Here is a 24,544-nt window from a genome sequence, read left to right on the forward strand (position 1 = left end):
ATGAATAATTTCTATGAATCGCTAATTAGTAAAGTAACGTAGTTAGGACGGGTGTGAAGTCTATTAATTCGTGTGTAATTAAGTTGTGAATTCTCTTCAACGGAGACTCGAGGAGTGTGTGCCAAGTGTTCAGCTGGTAACTTATAGCCACAGCGGGACAATAATAGTATCTGAGAGGGCTAATTATGCTAATAAGTATGCGAGAGCACTAGAAAATACATTAACTAATAGTAAAAGGTGTGTGTGTGTGTGTGTGTGTGTGTGTGTTAGGTTGCGAAAGTACAACAGCTTAGTTTTGTTTACATTTGATAGATAGTATATGACGCAAAAAATTGGTAATATTGTTTGATCCCAACAGAAGAAGAAGAAAAAAAACGGATTCACCAGGTGGTGTTGAGATGCCGGCAATTTGAGTTCAGTCATCTACTGGGGTATATGATGAACTTTCTTCTATCAGTATATCAGAACGCCTAATTCAATTTCGCATGAAATTTTGTAATTTTGTTTATAAGAGAAAGTTAATCACTCTAATGTTATGTTCGATTTCTTTTTGAATATGTAATTGATTAAACTGTTATATTTTAGACGCGGGGGTGGATGGGTTCATGCAGTTCTATTCTATATCTCTGCTCAGATCTCTGTTATTTCATCCGTTAATTTCATATTTTATCTTACTGTATACTCGATCCGGTGTATAACACAGTGGGCGATCATCTCCCATTAAACATAACCGAGCTAAAAACCATATGAAATGTGGGAGATCAAACACCTCTACGACACATATATATCATAGTGTAAAGTTGTAAAGTGTAGAATACGGTCTAGAGTCGTGGGTGTCTTACTCTGTACGAAATTATTGTGGTTGTTTCTTTGTCATTGGCATATATTTATCCTCAGAGTTATATCACTTCTATATGATTTTATTACTGAGTCGTCTCCGCTTTAAAACTACAATTTGACAGACTTTAAGAGTGATATATAGGAAAAGAAAGTAATTTTTGGCAGGTTTTAGGAGTGCTACGTAGAGAAAGCAATTATTGGTAGACTTAAGAGTCATTGATGGGTAAAGAAAGCAATTACTTACAGACGTTAACAGAAATATAGGTTCAGAAAGTAATTATTCGCTCTACTTAGATTTTGGTAGTTAAGCGATATAAATAAAAGGTACCCAATTTTTTCAAGGTCGAATTCCATTTAGCTAAAATGAAATATATTTCAACAATGAGCTCGACAAAAGAAGATATAATGGGTGTAATCTAGAATGTAGACAGCTGGATGTAGAAATGCACTCGCACACGGATGACAAAAATATTGCTGTGTCCAGCTTCCACCTAGGCTAGCTGGAAATAAAAGTTTGACACAAAATGATATTAAATAATCTAGGATTTATTAGCGGAACATGTTTTCATTTCTAACATATTTCTAGAAATTCAGCTCGAGATATCTTTTTAGCAAAATTTATCTTCTCAGGTTATGATGTTTTGATTCACATTAAAACTGTTGGTAAAGTGTTACTTAATGTTCAGTAAGTGTGCACATTGAAAGGCAAATCATCACATGACATCTTTGCTAATGTGTACAAAAAAGTGGTTTCTTGAAAAGAAGCTAAAGTTTAGTGAAATAAATAAATAACAATAATGTTTAAGTAGTAGTTATCTTTCATTCAACTCTGGGGTGGGGGTGCGAGGCATCCTTGTGTCAATTTAGACACTAGACAGTATACCGAGCTGTCATAAAAGGTTACTTAATAGACCATTGTTCTTGTGTAAAGGAAATAAATATATGGTTGCTCGAGATAATTCTTGTTTTAAATGTAGAACCGTTGTACTGGCAATATTACTACAATAGTTAAGGGCCCCGAGTGGCCGAGTGGTCTAAAGCTCTCACCGTTACGGATCACTGCCATCTCACCTCTGTCTGCGTGGGTTCGAGTCTAGGATTCGGCCAATGTGGGTATGTGAGAAAGCTTTCTAGTAGCTTCTCGTGGGTCGGTGGTTTTTCCGGGTTCTTCCTCCACCATTAATAGTGGCCACCATGCATAGCCTATCGTGTGCTGAAAAAATGGCGTTAAACCCAACAACAACAACAACTACAAGAGTTATCTTGAGACTGCGTATCGCCCAGTCCCTCGTTTATTCAAAGACTCCTACTGAAATTAGCTTTTTGTATTACTCTCAACTTTTATACTAGTTATACCACTCTTTGTTCCATGGCAACACAAAATATGGAGTACAAGCAATTCCAAATATCAAAAGGCAAATATACAAACCTGCTTGACACGTGTATCAAAGTTCGTCTAACTATCTAAATGGTACATGCTTCAGAATTATGCTCCGGAAACACAAATTTACAGACAGACAGGAAATTTTTAGAAAATCAGTAATAAAAACGGAGCACAACTTCAACACTGCTTAGAGATTATAGTGTTTACAGTGATTTGAAGGAAAGTCCTACGTACTTTGATGCAAGCTTGTGATCCTCAACACAACAATATGAAAACGCACAAATATTTTAATATATTTATTTTATACTCAGATATTTAAAAAATGATTCAAACTGCTTTTTAGAAAATTAATATAAATATACAATATGTTAAAGGGTCTGCGTGAGGTTTTTTAAATTCTTTTTTAAATACTGATTCGCACATATTTACAAAAAAAATGCCATGACGTGCTTTAGGAACTATTGCATCCTGATAGACATACTGGAACAACAGGCTACGTAGCAACAGACTTACTGGTTCCTATGTGTGCATAACAGCACCTGTACCGTTTTTTTCCTTCACTCGGCTTGAAAATGGGTTAAAAGATGATAATCCATTTAGTTGCCGCCAATGCCGCCGTTACTTGCAAAAAAGTTCGTGATGCCAAATCATTTTACAATACAGGATCATGAAAGAAATTGGTATTTAACATCACTGGGTTCCACTAAAACTAGATAACATCGACGTTTCATCAAATTATGAGCACGTAAAAACTCCCTCAAACTGAGAATCCATTCTATTTTTCACACGATTACTAAAAGATCCGATTATTGTCAGCCAAAGTCGCGCTTCAAAGTATCTGAGTGCCCCATCTGATCACCAATATTCACCCGAGACTTATTTTCATCTTTTAAAAAGCGGACCTGCCTCTTTTCATTCCATCTCGTATCAATTTGTGCGCTACGTGCTAATGCTGGTGTTATTATATTAGTCACTAACGGATTTTATCGAATGTATCTCATCACTAGTTTTGGAGCACTCCCGGAAAAAATTAGACCGACTTCGTTGATTGAATTAGGGGGGTGGTACCTCTTAATTCTAAACTGAGTATTTGAATGTCGTTTAAACCTAACATCTTGATTATTTCAAAGAACAGTTTTTGTCAGATGTGATTTTTGTTTAACAATTCATTTCCTTCCTTACAAACTAAAGTTAGATTGGAAGAAAGGTAGAATTTATGATGAACGGCGGGATTGGGGCTTAAGGTTATGTAAGGTGATGATGTACGAATAAACGAATAAGTTACAGTGATATACAATTTACTTCATCTTTTGTTTATATGAAATAACCACAACACCCTCATGAATGGTTGACTGGAGTCTTCTGGACAACCTGTGAGGATTTTAAAATGAATCCTAAATAAGTCATATTAATATCAATACCTCATCATTCTAATTAACCGTGAAATACGACATACAAAAGTTAATCAGGTATTGGAAGAAAGCAAATTTTCACTTAAGTTCAAATATTTCCACAAATAAAGGATGTGTATTAGAGAAGTCCTGTGATATATCATAAATATTGTCTTTCAGATTTTGCCGGAATAATTCAGCGATTTGGACCAACTGGGGTATAAGAACAAGCAGTCGAGGAAACATCAGCTTTTCTCTGGGGTGGTTGTGTTTGAGTTCCAGTCTCAACGAATGAAGAAGTTCCATCTGTAAGTTTTCTACTGTATGTCTGGACTCCAGGAATGGGGACTCTGTAACACACACACACACAAAAGGAAAGATTAAATGTGATGGACTTTCACTTTAAACAATGTTACGTAGAAGGATATGAGTTTAAAACTGATATAAAGAACAGAAAAATAATATATATAATATAGTCTGGTTCGTTGGGATCTCCTGTATTTTAATAGCATCATTTTTACCTTTCTCTTGAAATCCTTCAAGTGAGACAAGATACGATTTTTTTTACAGCGTTGCAAATAATGTTAAATGAGATAGTATTTCATGTACTTAACGATACTTAACGATGATTTACAGTTATTGTCAACCATTATGTGACAAATATCAATTGTGAATGTATGCAAGTTAAATTAAATATTGGTAAAATGTCAACTACAATTTTCGTTCAGTACATTTATTTTCGAGAGAACCTCTATGATGTCATCGTAGAGGACTTGTTTTATGTATGTCCATCTATATACTGCTTTAGGGATATCACCAACAATGCAACCATCTGTTCTGGAAAAGCAGATGCATACACATTTTAAATATGCCATCAGTGCAGTCATTTAAATATGCCATCAGTGCAGTCATTTTAATATGCCATCAAGGCAGTCATTTTAATATGCCATCAAGGCAGTCATTTTAATATGCCATCAAGGCAGTCATTTAAATATGCCATCAATGCAGGCATTTAAATATGCCATCAGTGCAGTCATTTTAATATGCCATCAAGGCAGTCATTTCAATATGCCATCAAGGCAGTCATTTCAACATGCCATCAGTGCAGTCATTTTGGAGGCTGGATCAGCATCATTTTAATGTAGGAACAAACACATGCTGAAAGAAATAAGTGCTTTGAAAAAAACCCAACCAAAACCATGTTCGTATAACCATCAGTTCAGGAGAATTAGCTTTAGTCAGAATGTCTGTTGTGTCCAGTTCAGGAGAATTAGCTTTAGTCAGAATGGCTGTTGTGTCCGATACTTTGAATAGTCTAATCAGCATAAGTTTTATTTAGGACCAAATGTATATAGTAGGAAAAGTGCAAAGAGGATCCCATAATGATAATAATAATAATAATGAAGACTTTGTATAGCGCCTAATCTTTAGAATCTCAAAGTGCTTTACAACATTAGACAACACCTATAAGATAATAAAAAAATATACTAATATTATTACAAAAACAAATACCTTGAAATTAGAAAAACATTAAAAAATAACAAACATGCTGAGAATATTTCAGGTAGGAAACATTATTAGGTCTTTAAGTTTGTTCTTGCAGTCGAAATAAGTGAGTTTTGAGAGCCCTCTTGAATGTTATCACTGGATCTTTGTGTCTAAGTTCAGTGGGCAATTCATTCCACGTTGCTGGACCCTGGTATGCAAAAGAACGCTGTCCATATGACTTTGTTTTCATAGTGGAAATAATGAGTATACGATTGTCAGAAGAGGAGCGTAAGTATCTTGCTGGTGTGTACACGTGGGTGAGATCGGATAGGTATGTTGGACTAGAGTCCGACAGTGAAACGTAGCACAGAGAACAAAGTTTGTGTTTAATTCTGGATGGAATGGATAGCCAGTGTAGGATACAGAGCAGCGAGAAGGTGTGCTCTGATCGTGGTACTCAAAGTATGATCCGAGCAGCTGTGTTTTGAACTTTTTGAAGTTTCTGGAGTAGATATTGAGATGAACCAGACATAACTGAGTTACAATAGTCCAGTCTTGAAAGTACTAATGAACACACAAGTGTTTTAGTGGCATCAACTGAAAGATATTTGCGAATTGAGCTGATGTGTCTCAGCTCAAGATATGCAGCCTTGCATATGTTCATGACATGTTGGTGCAATGTGAGAGTACCGTCCAGAGTAACACCTAGGTTTCGTACTGATTGTGTGAATTTAATGTTGGCGTTTCTGATATTTATTGTTTGAGGTAAAGGATGTGAATGAGAAAGTCTTTGTGTTGTGATCAGAATGGCCTCAGTTTTATTATCATTCATCTGCAGCTGGTTACATGTAATTCATTATTTCACATTAGAAATGCACCTCTCTACACCTTGGATGGTAGCATCAACTTCAGCTGGGTGGCTAGATTTGTATATTTGGGTGTCATCAGCGTACAATTGGTGAGACACTGGATGATGATCTATGACACTTGAGAGCGAATGAGTGTACAGAGTGAAGAGGACAGGTCCAAGAACAGACCCATGTCAGTGTGACCATTCCTTCGACCGGAGTAGCTATAATTTTATTTGCAAAATTGACGCCAGGCCCACCATCTTGAATCAACATGATATCATAATAAATCTTTCTGTGAAAAGCCACAAATAAATAAGACCATCTGTACAGGAGGAAATGTGACAACAATATGCACCATAGGAAGTTTTCTATCAAAACCCTAAGTAGATGAAATCGTCCGTTCAGGAGAAATATTGTCAACAACATTTTCAAGATGTCCACCATCATGGCCATATTGGAGGTCGGATCAGCACCATCCTCAGGAAGAACAAAGTACATATCGAAATAAGATATTGAGAGAAAATCCCGTGTCGATACGACTATCCATTAGAGAGAAATACCAGTGTGAGTTTCAAGACGGCGGACATGAAAACCACATTAGAGGTATGATTGGCATCATTTTCATTTGGAACCAACTACAAATCACGAGAAACTGTTCAGTGACAAAATACTGTTGATACCACAATCTGTTGAGGGAAAGTAGCGATAACCAAATTCGGAAGATACTCTACATGGTTGCTATGTTGGGGGGGGGGGGGTAGATTGAAAGGTATTATGTTAGATCAACTAGCCATTATAAGAAGGCTTTCAGAGCAAGCCCTTTATCTATACAACCATAAATTTCGAAGAAACTGAAATAGAAAATATTTCCAAGTGACTGCCATGACGGAGGTATTAAATGCTAGATCAGATCAGCACCATTTTCAGTTAGGACCAACTAGACGCCATAAGAAGTTTCTCTCTCATATCAATATAACTTAAGTTTGGTTTGGTTGCCGATATTTTAATCGTTGTGATGGTGAGATTGTAATTGTCGAGATGGCGCTGTGAGTTGTATTTCCAACGGCGTGTTGCATCGTATCCTTGATTTCGCGACGAATGTGAGGCGTCTCAGAAATTATTGATGGCGGTATATACAGCATCGATGTCTTCAATGAGTTGATGCATAAACGAGCGAAACGTCTTTGAATCTATGATGTCGTTGGTGAGCAACCACTGACAAATTGAAGTAAACTCATTGATGACTTCTTGCGAGTGGTTGCCAGCGTGAACCAATCCCCCGAGTGTTTCCATCCTGTATACGAGTTCACTGATTTGTTCCTCGTCAACCGACACACATTTGAATCTCTAAATGAACCCTGCACGTGAGGCGCATTTGTTTGCATGAATCACCAAAGGTTCCACGGGTTTCCTGACCCCGAGGTTTTCCACGCCTGGACACATGTATGTCTTAATGAGAGGGTCCAGCATCCGTCAGTGGAGAGTAATATTAGAAAAAGACGACTTCATCGTCCACGTCTGCGAGACGCACATACTCTTTTGGGGGCAGATCATCCCCTAGAAAACGAGCTCAATAACTTTTTCCAATATTTTTTTTTTGTGTACGGATAAAATTATCTTAGTATAGCTTGATCTATTCTGGACCGTTTACATGAGTTAATAATCTTATCAAGATCCGCTTATAAAGGTATATTTTCTTTTAACTTAATCCTCTACCTTATTTAACGACATTTTTTCAATACATACTAGGCTATACTTGGTGGCCAGTATAACTGGTGGAGGAGGAGCCCAGAAAAACCCTGGAGAACCAAAGACCCACTGAAACTTACTGGCATGCTCTCTCACATACCCACATAGGCCAAGCTAGAGATTGGGACAAACGCTGACAGAAATGAGATGTCAGTAATCAGTAATGGCGAGCGTTTTAGACCACTCGGCCACCAGGGGACCCCATTCCCTTTTAAATCCACCCTAGGTGTTTATCCGCGGGTAGTTCATGCTCCAATATAACGCCTTTAAATCTTTGGCAGCAAACCGCAGCAGGTTCTCAGGGATCATCTACCGTGCGTCCTCGTTAAATTTCTTAATTGGTGTTAACAAATTAGATTGGTACACGGATGGTTGTTCTTGTGGACGTTTCTCGATTACCTCTCCGACATCCTCATGCATTTCCTCTATGTGCTTTAAATCTGTGCCAATTGTACATTTGTGACGAGTTTCGTACGATTGCGGCTGGAATCAATTTTTTTGGTTCGAAGCGCCTACTGAGAGGTCTTCCTTCCAGTATGAGAGAAAGCTTGCCATTAGCTTCCTGTGGATATGAGTTTCTTACCGATGTTTTTCAGGGTTCTTCCTCCACTAGTTGCACTGGCCGCAATGTATAGTCTATCGTGTGATAATGTGGCGTTAAACCCACATCAACAATAACTACATCCACCAACGTCAAACGCATTAAGCCACTTATACATATACGCCATGGATTTCTCGAACATATTTCCAATGCCCAAAAATATTTTTAGTAAACTTCTCATGTAGGGCTAGCTGGATTGCTTCTACCTCGTTGTATATTCCTTAGCATTTTTTCCTCAAAGGCAGTTAGTGTGGATGCTATCTGTATATTAATAATGAGGGCATTTCTCTAATTGCGATGATCTTCGCTGTCAACGCCAGTGGCTATTTAAAGTATTATTGTACACTATCAAATACTGACTTTTCTGGAGTTAAATTATAGTCTTCACCAAGTTTTCGTCGTGTGCGCTCCAACTCAATCCTTAACCCAGAGAATTTATCATGATGCTACGGTCACGCCTTTGAAAAATAAAAAAATAAAAAAACTCTTTCGGGTCTCTTTGACGAATCAGTTTGACGCATTTAGGATAAATAATGGTTTACTCTTTTCGTTGGCGTTACAAATACACCATTATTTGGTAAGTTAATTCCAGCATTACCCAAAGAGGCGAATTCTTTCACAATACTATATGCATCAGATTGTATGGTTTCTTAGGGAGTTACATAATAGCCTAATGCATTTCTTTAACAGTGAATCACTTACGTGTTGTCAACGTAGACGGCTTTACCGACATCACGCAGGTTACAATCATAGAAGCAAACGTCTGCAAAAATTTCACAGTTAAAATATGTTCTCGAATAATGGAGAGGATTACAGGCCTGGGGACCGAAACTGATCAGACGGTATCAAACGCCCATTTTATGCTACTCCTTTATAGAACATGTGCGAAATTATACTCACATGACGAACATACTGTTTACAAATGATACATAATGCAAGTGATGAGTGAACTGCTGTACATGACTATAAAAGGAAGGTGCAGGTGGTGGTGGTGAAGATTAAAACAAACACAAATGATAGTGGTCTAAAAGGACTGAATGCTTACCCAGGAGTAGGACTGCTGCACTGTAAAGCGCCACTTCTACCAGTGTGAGATGCATTGACAATAGTTTCTGAGCAATGGAAAATATTCCTTCGAATAACCATTCTGCTTCCAAACACATATACTCTTCCTTGCTTTTTGTTACACTCAACATTGGCTGTCTTCCACATAAATAAAGAGTTTTATCCTCAAATAGAACATGCAGCTGAAAAAAAAGAAATATTAGAACATATTGATTAAGTGCCTATCTTGCAAATGTGAAGAAAAGTGTGGTGGGCTAATCACTAGTGGGTTCTAGAAGACAATTTGCCAAATTGTGATAAAAACTGGTGATTGGTTTATAAAGTAGGCGTATAGTCGGATGAATTCAATATAACAAAAAACGTCTTCAGAGACATGGTATCTTTTAACACGTGGTATGATCGGACTCAGATGTTTCTAGTCAAATCTGATCAAGACTGCTTTAGCAGACTGATTTTAACAAAAGTCGTATTAAATTAATTTTCTTGGAGGTTGTTTTTGTGGGTTTAGTGTTTATTGTTGCCTTTGTTTAAAAGTTATTGAAATTATTTTACAACTGCTTGTTCCCCAAATTTAACAATTTTAGGCATGATAATCTTTAGAAGAACAAGAAAACAGCGGATGTTAATACAGGGCAGATCATACCGTAAGCTTACATGGCTCTTATTACCTAGTAATTTAATAGCTAAAATAACAAGATCACGAAAAGGAAGAATCTTAACGAACTCAAGCGAGAGATATAAAATAATTGGGGTATTTGGGAACAAGTTCTTATAATGAATGGTGCATATGTTATACACTTTTATTGTATGTGCCTAAAACAGTCGACAGTGTCAAGAGGATAAGGAATCTTTGAAAACTTATTTTGTACCGTCCTTGTACTCCATGACGAAAGTCGTGCAACAATGAAATAGTGGAAAAAAGAAAGCTAGAAATGTGTCCATAGGAAAAGGATGTTCTAACAATATGATGCTACTGAAAGGAAAACTTGTAAGTCAGGCTATAACTCTGCTAGATTTTGTCCAAAAATACCCAAATTCTAACTTGACCTGCGTCCTGTAAATATAAAGCACCATACTGAATTTGGCTTTAATACATTAAGCTCTTTAAATGTTAAGTGGAAATTAGGTTCGCAATGGATTTATTGTAATGGTATGGGATATGAGAGTCAAACATGGGTAACACTAAGCTGACATACATATGGTATGATGCCGTTTATAACAATTTCTCAGGGTATTATATTTGCTTTCAAGCTTGATAGATGACAACCTACTGAGTAAACACTAAGAGAAACCCACCAATATTAATGTTACACAGTATGAGTTTTGTTTCATCAGGGATATCTGCTCTGCCATAGTTAGTGTGGAGAAGTCTGGAATCCTCCTGGCGAATTTAACTGTCCCCTCCAGTACTGGCACGGCAATCTCCTGGAAACACTTAAAGACTTCCTTCTTCTTGAATGTTTCCGAATCTAGGGTATTGGTAAATAATGTTTGTCCAGGCGAAAGCTGAAAAAGTGATAGAAATCCAGTAGGATAAGTACGTCTGTATACATGAACGAGGTTATAAGACGTGTCTGCCTGATTAGGTTTTGATCATGAGACTAACCTGAGTAGTATTATATTGGTACAATACACTTTGGTGATAAAAATGGAGATATACACCAACAAGAGGCAAAATCTGGTCTGCGATAGCTTACCTGTTGTCATGTGCCTAAATGCCGAATGCAAAAGAGCAAAACATCTACTTATTGGTTTGTAGGAGGCTTTCTGCCAACATTTCTTCACATTGTGTTGGATAATTATAAATACAAATGACTGCTTGCTTAATTTATTGACTGAATATTTGATACGTGTCATTTGTACCAACTTAAAATGCCGTCAGTCAGGATGCTTTCTTTCAGATCCTAATGAACGGTGTTAAAGCTCTCCTGGTGATAAGGTCAAACTCAGCTAATGTCATGGCCTTGCGTCTGTCATGCGTCGGCGAACAATTGCTATTTTAAACATCCAAAAAAACACTCAAATAATGTTTTGCCCAAAGTTTGAAAAGAATATTCTAGTACGAATAGCGTTCAAATATATTCCACAATGAAATATGGCCACGGTTAATAAAATATTCAATAACGTCTTTTCAAAATCTTGTGCACAGCATTTGATCAAATTTGAAAGAAAGCATGTTCACAGGAAGACCATTCGCATTTACACAAACGACGCTGTTCCGCCTTTAAGATCCAATCCATTACTAACAATAGAAAACTGCCGTTATTAAAAACGGGAAAGCATTTAAATGACTATTGAACACATCTTGACACATCTTGACATAAATCGTCATGGGATATTTAACACGTTTCAACTTTTGTTAAAATAATGCCAATCCAATGTAAAATATGGTCACTGTTACTAAAACATATAAAACTTTAAACGATTTATTTTCAAAAACCGCGTAGCAGAAGTTCTACAGCGATAACAGATTTTCAAAATATCAGCAAAAATCAAGTGTACTACATGCAAAAACGGAAAACAGAACGTGCTGACACTTCCATGCCGTCAATGTGAACAGAGGACTTATACAGTTCCAAAGCTATGTCGGGTGTGTTTTAACGACAAAGTAAGGGCAAGCTTCGGCGCAAGTAAAAGAAATTATGGCGCGATTTACGAAATGGATTGCGAGCAACTGGTACAAAATGCGCTAAAGAGACAATTGTATTGTCTGAAACATCTGTCTCGCCATAAAGATTCCAGCCCATTGAAGACACAGTGCATAACGCACACTGCTTAGTGGTAAAATGATATGAGGCATTATCTGCGTTCCGACCCCATTATCCCAGGAACCGCCAAACACTGCGAAAGTTTCGGGAATATCTTGACTGCATGGGAGTGGCCTATGCGGCAGAGTGGTAAGCATGTGGTCTTACTTGGTTGTGTCCGGATAGCGACGCACTTCATGTCTATTATCATAAACTTAGAGCGGTAGGTGCCCGTGGGTATTAACCCTGCCGGCGAGAGTGTGCCGGTCTCAACTGACTTGAAGTTATATCTAGTCCGTGCACCTGGCCCAGCCGGAGGGCATCAAGGCCTACTGTGCAAAGGAACCCTTTTGCCACGGCTTCTTAGTCGGAAGGCCAAAAAGAGTAGAAACCAGAACGCATGGGCAAACATTCAGTGATCGGGTCATCATTTAACCAAATTTGCACAGTTCTAGGTTCCATTTTCGAGATCTTTCTCAGGTTGATTGAGAAGTGGAGTGTACATATCGTCTGCTGTGAGGAGCAGGACCAAACCCTGCCCATCGCCGGAGAGACTCTCACAACTGACTGCGTGCGAGAGCCACTACAAATAGGTGGAGGAAGAATATCGCGCGAAGGACAAGGCATTTAAAAACCTTAAAAAACTATGTACCTTAAATCCGACAGGGTTATTTACGAGGAGATACTCAGCTCCCAGGGTCTTACCTTTAAAAACCCAGGCAAGGTATGGATTGCCGATAACAACTTCTAATAATCCAATCTAATTATTTAGTTGTATCCCGTCTGGAATGTTATTTCAACTCTAGCGTATCTCAGCGCCACCAGCTGTGGGGGCTGAGATTAAGCTGGAGCCTACTTAACAGGAAATCCCCAATACTATCGGAAAGAAACTTGTCGCAGCAAGAAAATGCACGTGGTCGCGTTGCAAACCTGCAAAATATCGACGACCTGTTTCATCTTAAGCAACAGAAACAAACTGCTGTACGGATTTCAGGTTCATCTGTTTGGAAAGTAACTGCAAAACAGAGGCTGCATAAGCTTTGTTAGAAAGCGCAAGCGTTCCAAAAAATTAATTTCAACCTTGGTGACGTGTATGCACTCTGAGGACCCGGTCTAGTTGTAGTTATTCGTCAAAAGGCTAAATCAGCAGCCATTTACACGCAACTGCGAGCGTACTGTCTGCGCCGTTGGAGTTTAGCAGATAATATAGTACAGCCGAGCTGGTCTTAAACAAACGAATATACTAACCTGCATATAACTGAGGACTACACAATATCGGTGGCACGACGTTGTCCTCCTTCCATCTATTCTTTCGCATATAGGTACAACACCGGGTACTTGAGGGTAGACGTTTCTCTACCAGGCCAATTGCCTGCGTCACAGACACCGCAGACACAGCCAGCACAGCAGTTTCACGAATAGCATCAACTGCATTTTTGAATTCATCTCACCGTTTAAGGCCGCCACAACAGCAGACAGCCGTCGTACCCCCTCAGTGTTACACATTCAAGTGTTGCTATCTGTAGTTTCCACTGAAGATATCATCTCCTGGGCGTACTAGTTCCTAAACAGCCACACTGCTAGTGCACGACTGAATCTATCCACAATGCATTGCACACGGTGGACGATGGCCTCGACATGGCAGACATAAGCTCGCCACCGGGGTCAACCTATACCTAAATCATTTTAATCACTTCCCCTTGTAGATACATGCCAACCAGACGTGGGCTTTGGAAGCATCCTTTGTGGTAATGAGATGAGACTCTTTGTAACGACTGGCGATATCAACCACTGTCTGCGCACACTTATACATGCATCTCAAAGCCTTACGTTGAGGACATAACAAGACATCTAACCTCTCCAGTAAAGGCAGCGATGGTTGCACCAGTGCCGGATTTTTGTTCTCAGTCCGGTGCTATTCCATCATCGCAGCATGTTTTTACCAGCAGCAGCTCTAGCGGGGTGTTTAACATTAGTGACTTGTGCCACTTCCTGAGATAGCTGCTTTGACGAAGTTAATGTAATTCCTGTCTTTGGTTGAGCTGGCGATCCTGCTGTCGCATATTTGTTTTTTTTTTCTGCTTTATTATACCATGCCTTTATGTTATTATACCAGCTGCAACTAGGGCTAGTACAGGGCCATACCTTAAGCAGAGGTGGCTGGCTGCTGATGCTTGTCCAAGACGCCCAGATGCGCAGACCATTTTTAAAATCTATCGCAAGCCGCTTACAGTTGTATATGGGCAGAAAGTTGCTCACGACCGTCGTATACAGGCTAAGCAGAGACGACCCTAGTGACAGAGTCATCCTGCCCCCAATTTTAGCATCGTATATGGCAAATGCTTTTGTAACCTCTTCAGGGCTCATCACGTTAATATCCGCATAGGTAACTGGCCGGTCGGATGTGATTGTTTTTCACTAGTGATTGTCATTGTACATTCCGGTCTGGCCGCCAACAGATGTAGTAGCTGTTCAATATCAAGACACTCACCTCTTTTACCATGGTTCTAAAGTTTGGGATATGGTTCATTGATCTCCGAGTGGCTGAGTGGTCTAAAGTGCTCACCGTTACGGACTAATGCCATCTCACCTCTGTCTGTGTGGGTTCGAGTCTCGGGCTCGGCCAATGTGGGTATGTGAGAAAGTTTTCTCGAGTTCTTCCTCCACCAGTTATACTGGCCGCCATGTATATCTTATCTTGTGCTGAAAAATGGCGTTAAACCCTATAACAACAACACTGATCTCCACAGAAGTAGTACGTAGCCTAAGGCCATACGTGTTTGAGCGTGACAGGCGGCTTACTGAACATAAAGATGCCACAATAAGCACACAATATTATCAAATACTTCTTAACTGGTCAATGCTAACGCTAATACGTATAAAAATGGATGAGAAGCATAAGGAACACTCTGATAACTGTTCAAGGACTTGACCTCCTATATTACGAATGTATTAATAATCGGAAAGGAACAAAACGCATGAAAACAGAAACTTTAAAAGATCTTTTAATAAAGGAATGGCAATCGTCGGTAACTGTATCGTCCATTCTTAAACAGAAGACCTGAATATGGAAAATTACTTATTCCTGTTACCTAGCAATTAGTATCTGCCAGTAATAAAGTTCGGGACTTCTAATCAAAAACTCCCCGTTGGGATATACACTGTTTGAAGCACGAAAATGTAATCATTGTAATAAAAATGGCATTATTTGTTTATTTGTCCAAATTTCACAAATAACTACCTACGTACCATCTTTTGGCAAGTTACAAACCTTATTTGCCACCAATAATGGCAAAATTCACCAAAAATGTTGCCAATTTTGTTACTGTAATAATGAAAACAATACCAGTCTTTGTGCTAGCTGTGTAAGCGCACATTTTCCGTACTTAACAACGATATATGCTTTTTCTCTCTTACAACGTTTGCACACTACTTGAGAGACATTGTTGTGCTCTAGCAAACAATGTTACATTTATGGACCCAAATGATCTCACATTACGTCAGAACGTTTTTTCTTGCAATGATTCTAAATGTTGACCTTTGATGTGATTTGTATCTCCATATGTTAGTGACGTCGCCTTACAATAGTGTAGCAGTTGTGGTATTCTCATATGCCATCAATGTGTGGCCTGAGATTTAAAAATAAAAATAAAGTTTTGTTCTGTTCTTTTCTGTTCTGTTTCGTAACATCGCGGTGTAGATAACTGGTAGGACACTGGAGGGTCAATGCGCAGAAGGAGCATGCCAAAAGGTTCCTTTTAAAGAACTCCATAGGTCTTAACTCGATCTCATTGACAGTGTTTTCTCTCATCGTGCCCCTGAATGAGTCTTCGTCTTTGCAGTAGAAGGGGGCTATTCACGAAGGCAGCTTGTTGACATCACAGGCAGCGGCGTTGTAGTTTCATGACATAAACCCTGATGCCGGCATGACGGCTGACAAAGGCGAGCTTAGTTAAGGACACTTCTTATATCCAACGTCAGAATGAAAGGCACATTCTTCGAGAAGAAAAAGCTAGGTGGATTCTGAGACTATTTTAGCAAGCGTACAAATAAGGCATCCAGATAATTGGCCCTAGAGTTAAACTGAAAAGAAAACCGTGCATCTTTTATTGTCCGCGGCCTTGTGTACGTCTTGTTGATGCGCACAGTAGGGAAAAAGACGACGCTAAAATCTAAGTGACATTAGATGCATACCTGTTAAAAATGCAGAACAGTTTAATTAACATGTGCACGAACAAAACTGAAAGGCTGTGAGGTAGAAAAAAGTAAAGCATTACCTTATCTGTGGTAAGAGAATCAAAGGAAACCCTGTCAATGAGGAAGTTGGAGATCACAGGATATCGATCAAAACAATCGTAAAATGACGCTTTAATAACATCTGACAACGACCTGAGGTCCAGAATCCGTTTACTACAAAGCTGAACAAGCTCTTCTCTGTCAGCTTGAAGTTTTTCACGTTCTGTTTTAGGCATCCTCCCAAACCTGACGGCTGAAAAAGACAAAGATGTAAATGATAATGGTTGTAACTTGAACTGGGCTCATAATCTGCAAACCAAAAGGATCCAAGTTTAAAAGTGAGAGTGATGTTCCTGAAATTGACATATTTATCATATGATACTCTCATGTCTAATAATAAACTCATTCCAACATTTATAAACAATTTTGGCAAGTTCTTATGAAAAGTTATCTTAGATTAGACATCTTTGATTAACTCCCTTTAATGAGTCATTCTTGATTAGTCCTCTTTGATTTGCTCACTCCACCTTATTAAAAAGTTTAATCCACTACCCTCCTAGCCCAACCGTTAATATTAATGAAAATAATCTTTTAGAAGTGTTTAATTTCGTCAACTTGGATAGTGTAGGATCAAACAAAAATATCCAAACCTATTGTTTAAACAAAATCGTTGGTTTATAGTTGACTCGAAGAGTAGAGGACACATGCATAATCCACTTCCACCCCACCTGTAATAGTACCATTACTTCATCCATATTAATGTAATTTAATGTCAACAGAAAAGATGCTGCAGCCATTATTATTTCACAGGTCTGACACAGTTACATGTAAGTCAAATAACTTGCTGTTGATGCATAAATCATGCGAATGGTGTTCTCAAAAGAAACAATACCAAGACAAGTAGACTAAACCTTTCAAATCCAGTACTATATGATGCCAACCCTTCTGAAATATGAATCTAAGAAACACAATCATCTTTGAATTTCTTGTTTAGTTTTGCATCAAGACATACAAACAGACCGACGCTGCTCAGGTCGCTATGTACTGACCATCCTGTGACATGCCGGCATTTAGACATTTCTTGTAGCGGCAGTATTGACACTTGTTTCGTGTCCCAGCATCGATTCTACACTTGGAACCTTCACGACACGGCTTGTACACTAACTTCTTTTTCAAGGTGCGCCGGAAAAATCCCTGAAAATCAGAAACATTATCAGCTAAAATGGACTGACAGACTAGTTTTGTCCACTTTATGCTAGCTAAACAGCTCTTGTACAAAACAAGAGACACAGATGGGTACTCATTTCACTTAGCAGACTAATATAGTATTGTAAGAACACAACTTCATGGAAACAATCTCCTAAATTTTACATCATGCTGGATTCCCCTAATTTACAATAATCTGATAACAACGGTTTATAAAACTAAAGGCATAGTAAATCTGCAAAGGCCGCACTCATAATCGAACTTATCCAAAATATTAATGATAGAAACCTATTTATCTGGTTTTATCTAAATCAATTGATAAATAATTCTATAGGTGTAACAAGCTCAACACATCAGATCCAATATCTTCTCATTTCTATTCGCACATGTCACCTAACATAATTGTATTATAAGTTTATTTACCATTTACCAATTTAAGAAGTTGAAATTTCGTCTCCAGAGTTGTTTTTAGCTACATGTTCATTTAAATATACTGCAGTTGATGCATATTTTTGATCGTACAAGATTATTTGACAGGTGTGATCAAAATCTGATCAGAAATAGAGTAGCTAATATGTTGCCAACCAGTCAGCCTTTTTAACATGCTTAGAAAGGATCATCTTGATATCGGCTTATTTACCATGTTTTGTCCAAGTCAATAAACATACATTATCTAAAATGTAATAAAACGTCAGCCAATTAGATACAATATCACCTTACTAATAGGAATAGGTCTAGCTCATAATAAAACTTATCCAAAATATTCATTATATTAACCTACTAAGTTTGACAAAATCGGATCAGAAACACCATTTTTGAGTGGTAAAATGTTCAAACAATCTGATTCAAGGTGACCTCATGAATATAAAACAGATCTCGTACGAGATATTGATGATAAGCCCTCTTTCTGAAATTTGATCAAAATCAGCTCATAAACATTTCCTTGATTTACTCATCATCAAAATGCTGCAACTGCATTATATAGTACTAACACAATCGGATCCCAAATACCATTTCTAGAGTGGTCAAATGGTCAGCCAGTCTGATGCAGTAATAAGACCCTTCTCGACTCATAATTTTAAGTTCTGACAAAAATATCAATTTCATCGCCAAACCAGAAAAATGTACAGGCATGAAATTAATTAACATTTAGTGTGTAGGCTTCAAACATGAAACATCTATCTATCTATCTATCTTATACATTTATTGCAGTAACACTTAAATATCTTTTAAGAATGCAGAAATGTAGAACTAAAGATACAATCATATACAGTTAATGATGTAATGAGAAAATAGTACTTGGTATTTATTCTGCTATTACTTGCAGCCAATTGTGAACACGACGGACTCGGATTTTCCATCATGAAATACTTAAACAGGTAAGTGTATCTATTGGGTGGTCAAGAGAACAGAGTGGATCCACATCATGTAACTGTTTTGCATTTGGTTTCACATTTTACACAGGAAGTTGAGAAATGTCGAGACTTGAAGTTTGGGATCAGACTCACCTTGCATCCCTCACAGGAGTGAACACCGTAATGAAAACCAGAGGCTCGGTCTCCACAGATTCGACACATAACTTGTAACTCCGCTGTATACAGGGGCTTCCTGGATGTTGACTGCCAAGACAATGCCATAGTTGATCATTTTCATAATTAAAAATAAATGCCATTGTAGAATATTATCTTACAGCCTTTCCAGCTGAATCAATTTTTGCTTAATCTTTTAACACATCATAAATACAGCAAGGGTGTATAGAACATCAATAATATATTATATATTTTCGACAAAATTCATTTATTATTAAGAGGCAATGTTGATACAGATTCTGAAAAAAAAACAACTTAGGAAAGGATAATGTGGACGAAACGGATGCATGCTTTTACTTCAAATTGTTAGCTATTTTGGTATGCTTTCCTTCATTTTCATTTATCTTTTTTACTCTTACAGGGTTAGCTTCTTAGTTACTGAATGGGGTTCAACGTAGTCTATCCTCCCCTAAATTAACCACACAAAAAATCAACAACCTTAAAGCTGATTCCCTTTCCCAAACAAATTTTAAAATGATTTAATAGTGTTTTGTCTCTTTACAAAAAGGCAAATATACACATACAAGAGTCTGTACTATTAAACTTGACCAAAACAAGAACCTGTGACCGTTCACTGACTGGCATTTGCCTAATGGCCAAATTAGTCGAAACAAATTTAATTTCATAAATGTGTAGTTTGAGATTAGAAGATGTAAAGATATAAAATGTAAAGGATTAGAATGAAAGCCAATGGTTTATAATGTTCTTCCTTCGTGGTGGTTTATATAATTTTAAATATATGTTAATATGTGTGAATATATGGCATATGCTACTGAGTTTTAATTACAAAATATGAAATTGTTGAATAGTCAAAGTCAAGAGCTTCTTAGATATTAGCATTTAGCCAATGTATATAATTCAAAGAGATGAACAATGAATGGATTGGTAAAAGATAAGGATAAAGAGAACCAGCTTATGACAGAAACAAACTATATAAAAGAAAACGCATGATCAAGAATTAATGCATCGCGCGGACAGAAATTTCAACACCACATGAAATATATGTGGCATTGTGGTTTGCGAGACTGCACACTGCTAATGAAAAATCCAGAGAATACAAAATGAAGCAGACGAATCGTGACGGGTCTAACAAAATTATTATTTATTCAAACTCTGTTAACACTGAGAAATATGACGGGAAAGTCTCGAATCGTGACGACAAAACCAAAAACTTGCACCACTATACAAAATCACGACTGGTTCAAGCTCTCCCTATTTCACATCCCTGATTAAAATAGCCCTTAGTAATGTTACTCGTTATAAATTATGTAATGTAGACAATTCCAATCAGTACTAGCCAGAACAAGCCTTTATTACAACTCTTTTCTTCCTCCCGCTTTTCGAGAATAGAACACATTATCTATTGAAACACGTTATACAACTACTAAAGCGCATACAATAATCGCGACACTTGTTGTACTGTCAGACACTTTTATTAGAGTAGAAAGAAATGTTAAATTATTTACTATAGGACATAATAGCAGTTCACCCAATCAACACTTATTTACAAAGAATATTATTACTTCTTTGCATATATGGATATATAGAAAGTACACACTATTTTGTTTGCATTTATTACCAAGAATAATGCATTGAACTGGTTCAGTCCCTATGTTAACTTAAAACGCCAATTCGAGGCCAATACTATAAGATGTGAGTAATATGGCCTTCCTCACTTTTATGATTGAGCACAAACAGCAATGGATAGAAGGGTTCATTAATTTTATCAGTGTGTGGATCCAGTTGTAGACGAGATAAAGAATACAAGTCAATTATTTGTCCACTGGGATAATATAAAGAGATTTGTATCCTCTTCAAATAAACTTTCGTTGTAGTATCTATCACGAACAATATCATTTATGTATATAAAAATACAATAAGCGACCTAAAACAGATCCTCGGATAACACCAGTTACCATATACCTACAATCGGAATAAATGCACAGAAGTATCACTCATTGTCTTCCGTTTTTAAGATGCTAGACCAATTGAAGGCAGTTAGTCAAGAAATCCGCGTCAGTAAGATGACTTCTGTAGAAATTTATTCAAAAGACATGAAGAATGCAAATGTTATGAAAACAATCGTTTCGTGCTTTCTCATAGTTTATATCTTCATCCATAGTTGATGGCACATTAGTCTGTTTTGTCCAAAATAGAAAGTTATCTTCATCTATAGTTGATGGCACATTAGCCTGTTTTGTCCAAAATAGAAAGTTATCTTCATCCATAGTTGATGGCACATTAGCCTGTTTTGTCCAAAATAGAAAGTTATCTTCATCCATAGTTGATGGCACATTAGCCTGTTTTGTCCAAAATAGAAAGTTATCTTCATCTATAGTTGATGGCACATTAGCCTGTTTTGTCCAAAATAGAAAGAACTTTGTGCCATGCTGAAAATGTCAGATTTTCTCTAATGCAGTTAAGCAGTGTTTTGAAATAGTTTCCTATATTTAGTAACGTTGACATATCTGCAGGAAGATATGCATTTTTTGTTTTCATTTTAAATGAATAAATACTGGTAATTTCCATAAAATTCTGTAAAGTGGTTGTTCTTTTTTTATAGAATAGTGTAAGTAGTTGAAGGCAATTTCTCGTTTTAGTAACTGTAGTCATATCGAATGGTAAATTGCCATCACTTGTTAAAATTGAAAGCGTTTCATACCAGAATGCTTTCTGGCAAACATGAACACATTTTGCTGAGAAGTTTTGAAAAGTGTTGTTCTAGTAAGAGTTTAACGTTGTTTTTTCTGAGTTTATCGTGGTATAAACTGTCAGTTGCCGATTCACACAGCAAATAACGCCCGAAGGGCGTTATGTAAGTTGTGTGAGTCGGCAACTGACAGTTTATACCACGATAAACTCAGAAAAAACAACGTTAACTCTTATAATTGAAATTTCAATTATTCGTTATGTTATTTTGTTTGCATCATTAAAAAATAGAAATCTTAATTGAGCGTAGTAATACATGTTTGGTTTTTTTTCTGTTACGTAGCTATATATAGCACTTGAGATTGTCCTTCTTGATCGTAATAAGGTCATCATAATACCAGTCCTTCAACCAATGGAAACCAAATTTATTCAATTATTTTTTTTAAAAAATGTACGAATGTTGTTTTCCTTTAATGCTTACGTCGCGTCTGCCTTCACTGGCAGTGTTTATCTTATGCTGTACACGTGACTCTATTTATAGAAGTGGAAAAGTAGTTCTCCTTACAGTTCATACAGAAATGAACGCAATTCATTTTGATCACGTGGTAACATTCTGACCAATGGAAATGTTACTTTCCTGTACCAGCTACTGGCATTGCAATTATATTTCAGTAACGGAATCTGTACTTCGTGGTGCATCTGCATCATTTGTACAAATTTAGAATCTTCTGTAAATTCAGTCAAATTTTGTTTATCACTTGTTTGAGAAGAATTTGTTTTTAAGTTTGTATTCCTTAGTAATAACGGCACAATTTGACAGCGTTTCGAATTGATATGTACAAAATTGAAAGTCCTTAATGTTAGAGTGTTTTCTGTAAAGTTTGATCAAGTTGTCCAGAGCGGTTTACAGTTTGGTAGTTTTAATAAAGGCGGCCATATATGAAATTTAAAAGCACTTTATGTTAGAAAGTTTTCGGTTTTCTGACAAGTTTTGTATATGCTGTATAATTCTGTTCAGTGCATTTGAGAAGTCGCTTAAGCATTTTTCCTCTTTTGCAGTGTCAGCCAGATTTGACGGTGTATCAGCATAAATGTATAGACTTGAAAGCCCTTCATGAAAAGTCTGTCAGCTTTGGTGATTATGCCAGCCAAATTTGACGGTGGACAGGCATAAACGTAAAGACTTGAAAGCCCTTCATGCAATATCTGTCAGCTTTGTTGACTATGCCAGCCAGATTTGACAGTCGGTCGGCATAAATATATAGACTTGAAAGCCCTTCATGCAATGTCTGTCAGCTTTATTGACTATGCCAGCCAGATTTGACGGTCGGTCGGCATAAATATATAGACTTGAAAGCCCTTCATGCAATGTCTGTCAGCTTTATTGACTCTGCTAATGATAACACGTTTGTGACACTCCGGTTGAAATACGCAGCGTATGTGGTAAAATAGTAATATCACAGTTTTTATGCATGTACTTCAGACACTGAAGATATAATTTTTTTCCACAGTAATTGCAGTTTAACTTAGATTACAGTCAATACTCCAATGAAATATGACAAAGTGTACTCTTATGGATGCGGACATAATTGGGAAGATATAAATTAGGATACAGTGAACACAATGTATTCAGCACTAAACGCATTACTTTACAACGATGAACCTATGATAGTTTTCAAATATCACATTTGTCGTATGCCTATAGATATTCGTAGCATTTTTCAGATCATGTGTTTTGCTAATTAAGTCTTCCACCGAGTCTCTATTAATACTTGCTATGAACATATATTTTTCCTATCAGATCTCCACACTATTTCAGATTGATTTTGCATCAGGTAAGCATGTCTTCACTTGAGTGTGCACCTTGAAATTTACCACATCATGAATGTTACAGAGCATTGAACAAAAATAATGATCACGAAATAGAATTTAAAACTTGTAAAATGGTAACTAAATAGTCAATTACATTTACACCTTTGCTTCTACATTGATCTATTCTCCTGTGATATCGGATTCTTGAGTTGGCTATACACATATTGTATACATATTTCTACAAAGTTCTAAAATGCGATTGTTATAGCTATTTTGTATCACAAATATATATTTTCGTTGCGATATCAATGTTAATCGGATCCTGTACGTCGTAATGAGAAGTGACTGGATCAAGATTATCAGTGTAATCAATATTGATTAATAATGCAATAAAATCATCTCTATCTGAAGTCCAGCTGTTCCAATAGCCTAACAAAAAGATATGCTGAGTTTCATGAAGTCTGATCGGTAGCTCATCCTCAAGTTCATCCAAAGCCACCACGTATCGAAGAGTATTCGGAACCCTGGGAGGAATATAAACAATTCCAAATACGAAATCATCTTTCGTTCAGAGCAATTCTTTTGAAACCAAGAAATATATTCAGAACTGTTCGACAACAGTTTTATATATTTACTAATTGATGTTCTCACCAGCAAAGCTATGTCACCCGACGTACGTTTGTTATTGTGTCTAATTTTCGATCCTTTAGTCTCATGATTTTTAAGACAAACCACATCCAGTTCTGACAGTTTGATTTCAACAAGACATATCATAAGTTTGCTTACGAAATGAATAGATCAGGATAATTTAACTTAAACCACAGACATTGAAAACGGAGAAGTTGATATTGCTGGTCTTTTTGTTTTGACGTCAAATTTGGTGAAAATGCTGTTAAGCGGTTTTAAGAAGATGACATTCAAAGGCTTCTGAAGTTT

The 24,544-nt window shown here is 37.2% G+C and overlaps 1 protein-coding gene across 1 annotated transcript in view; it reads right to left on the minus strand.

Annotated features, from left to right (window-relative positions):
* Positions 1 to 1,365: 1,365 nt before the first annotated feature.
* LOC149789865 (peroxisome proliferator-activated receptor delta-like) overlaps positions 1,366 to 24,544 on the minus strand; it is a 53,863-nt gene continuing 30,684 nt past the window's right edge. Inside the window, exons 3-8 of the mRNA XM_089971857.1 lie at positions 19,067 to 19,177; positions 17,402 to 17,546; positions 16,394 to 16,605; positions 10,666 to 10,875; positions 9,350 to 9,551; positions 1,366 to 3,965 (exon numbers count right to left, since the gene is read on the minus strand). Coding sequence (XP_089827983.1) covers positions 3,715 to 3,965; positions 9,350 to 9,551; positions 10,666 to 10,875; positions 16,394 to 16,605; positions 17,402 to 17,546; positions 19,067 to 19,177 — 1,131 coding nt within the window. The 3' untranslated portion in view covers positions 1,366 to 3,714. The remainder of the gene's footprint in view (positions 3,966 to 9,349; positions 9,552 to 10,665; positions 10,876 to 16,393; positions 16,606 to 17,401; positions 17,547 to 19,066; positions 19,178 to 24,544) is intronic.

This window comes from Sinohyriopsis cumingii, chromosome 10 (genome assembly GCF_028554795.1).
Source record: "Sinohyriopsis cumingii isolate HCF-2022 chromosome 10, ASM2855479v2, whole genome shotgun sequence".
NCBI classification, from domain to species: Eukaryota; Metazoa; Mollusca; class Bivalvia; order Unionida; family Unionidae; genus Sinohyriopsis; species Sinohyriopsis cumingii.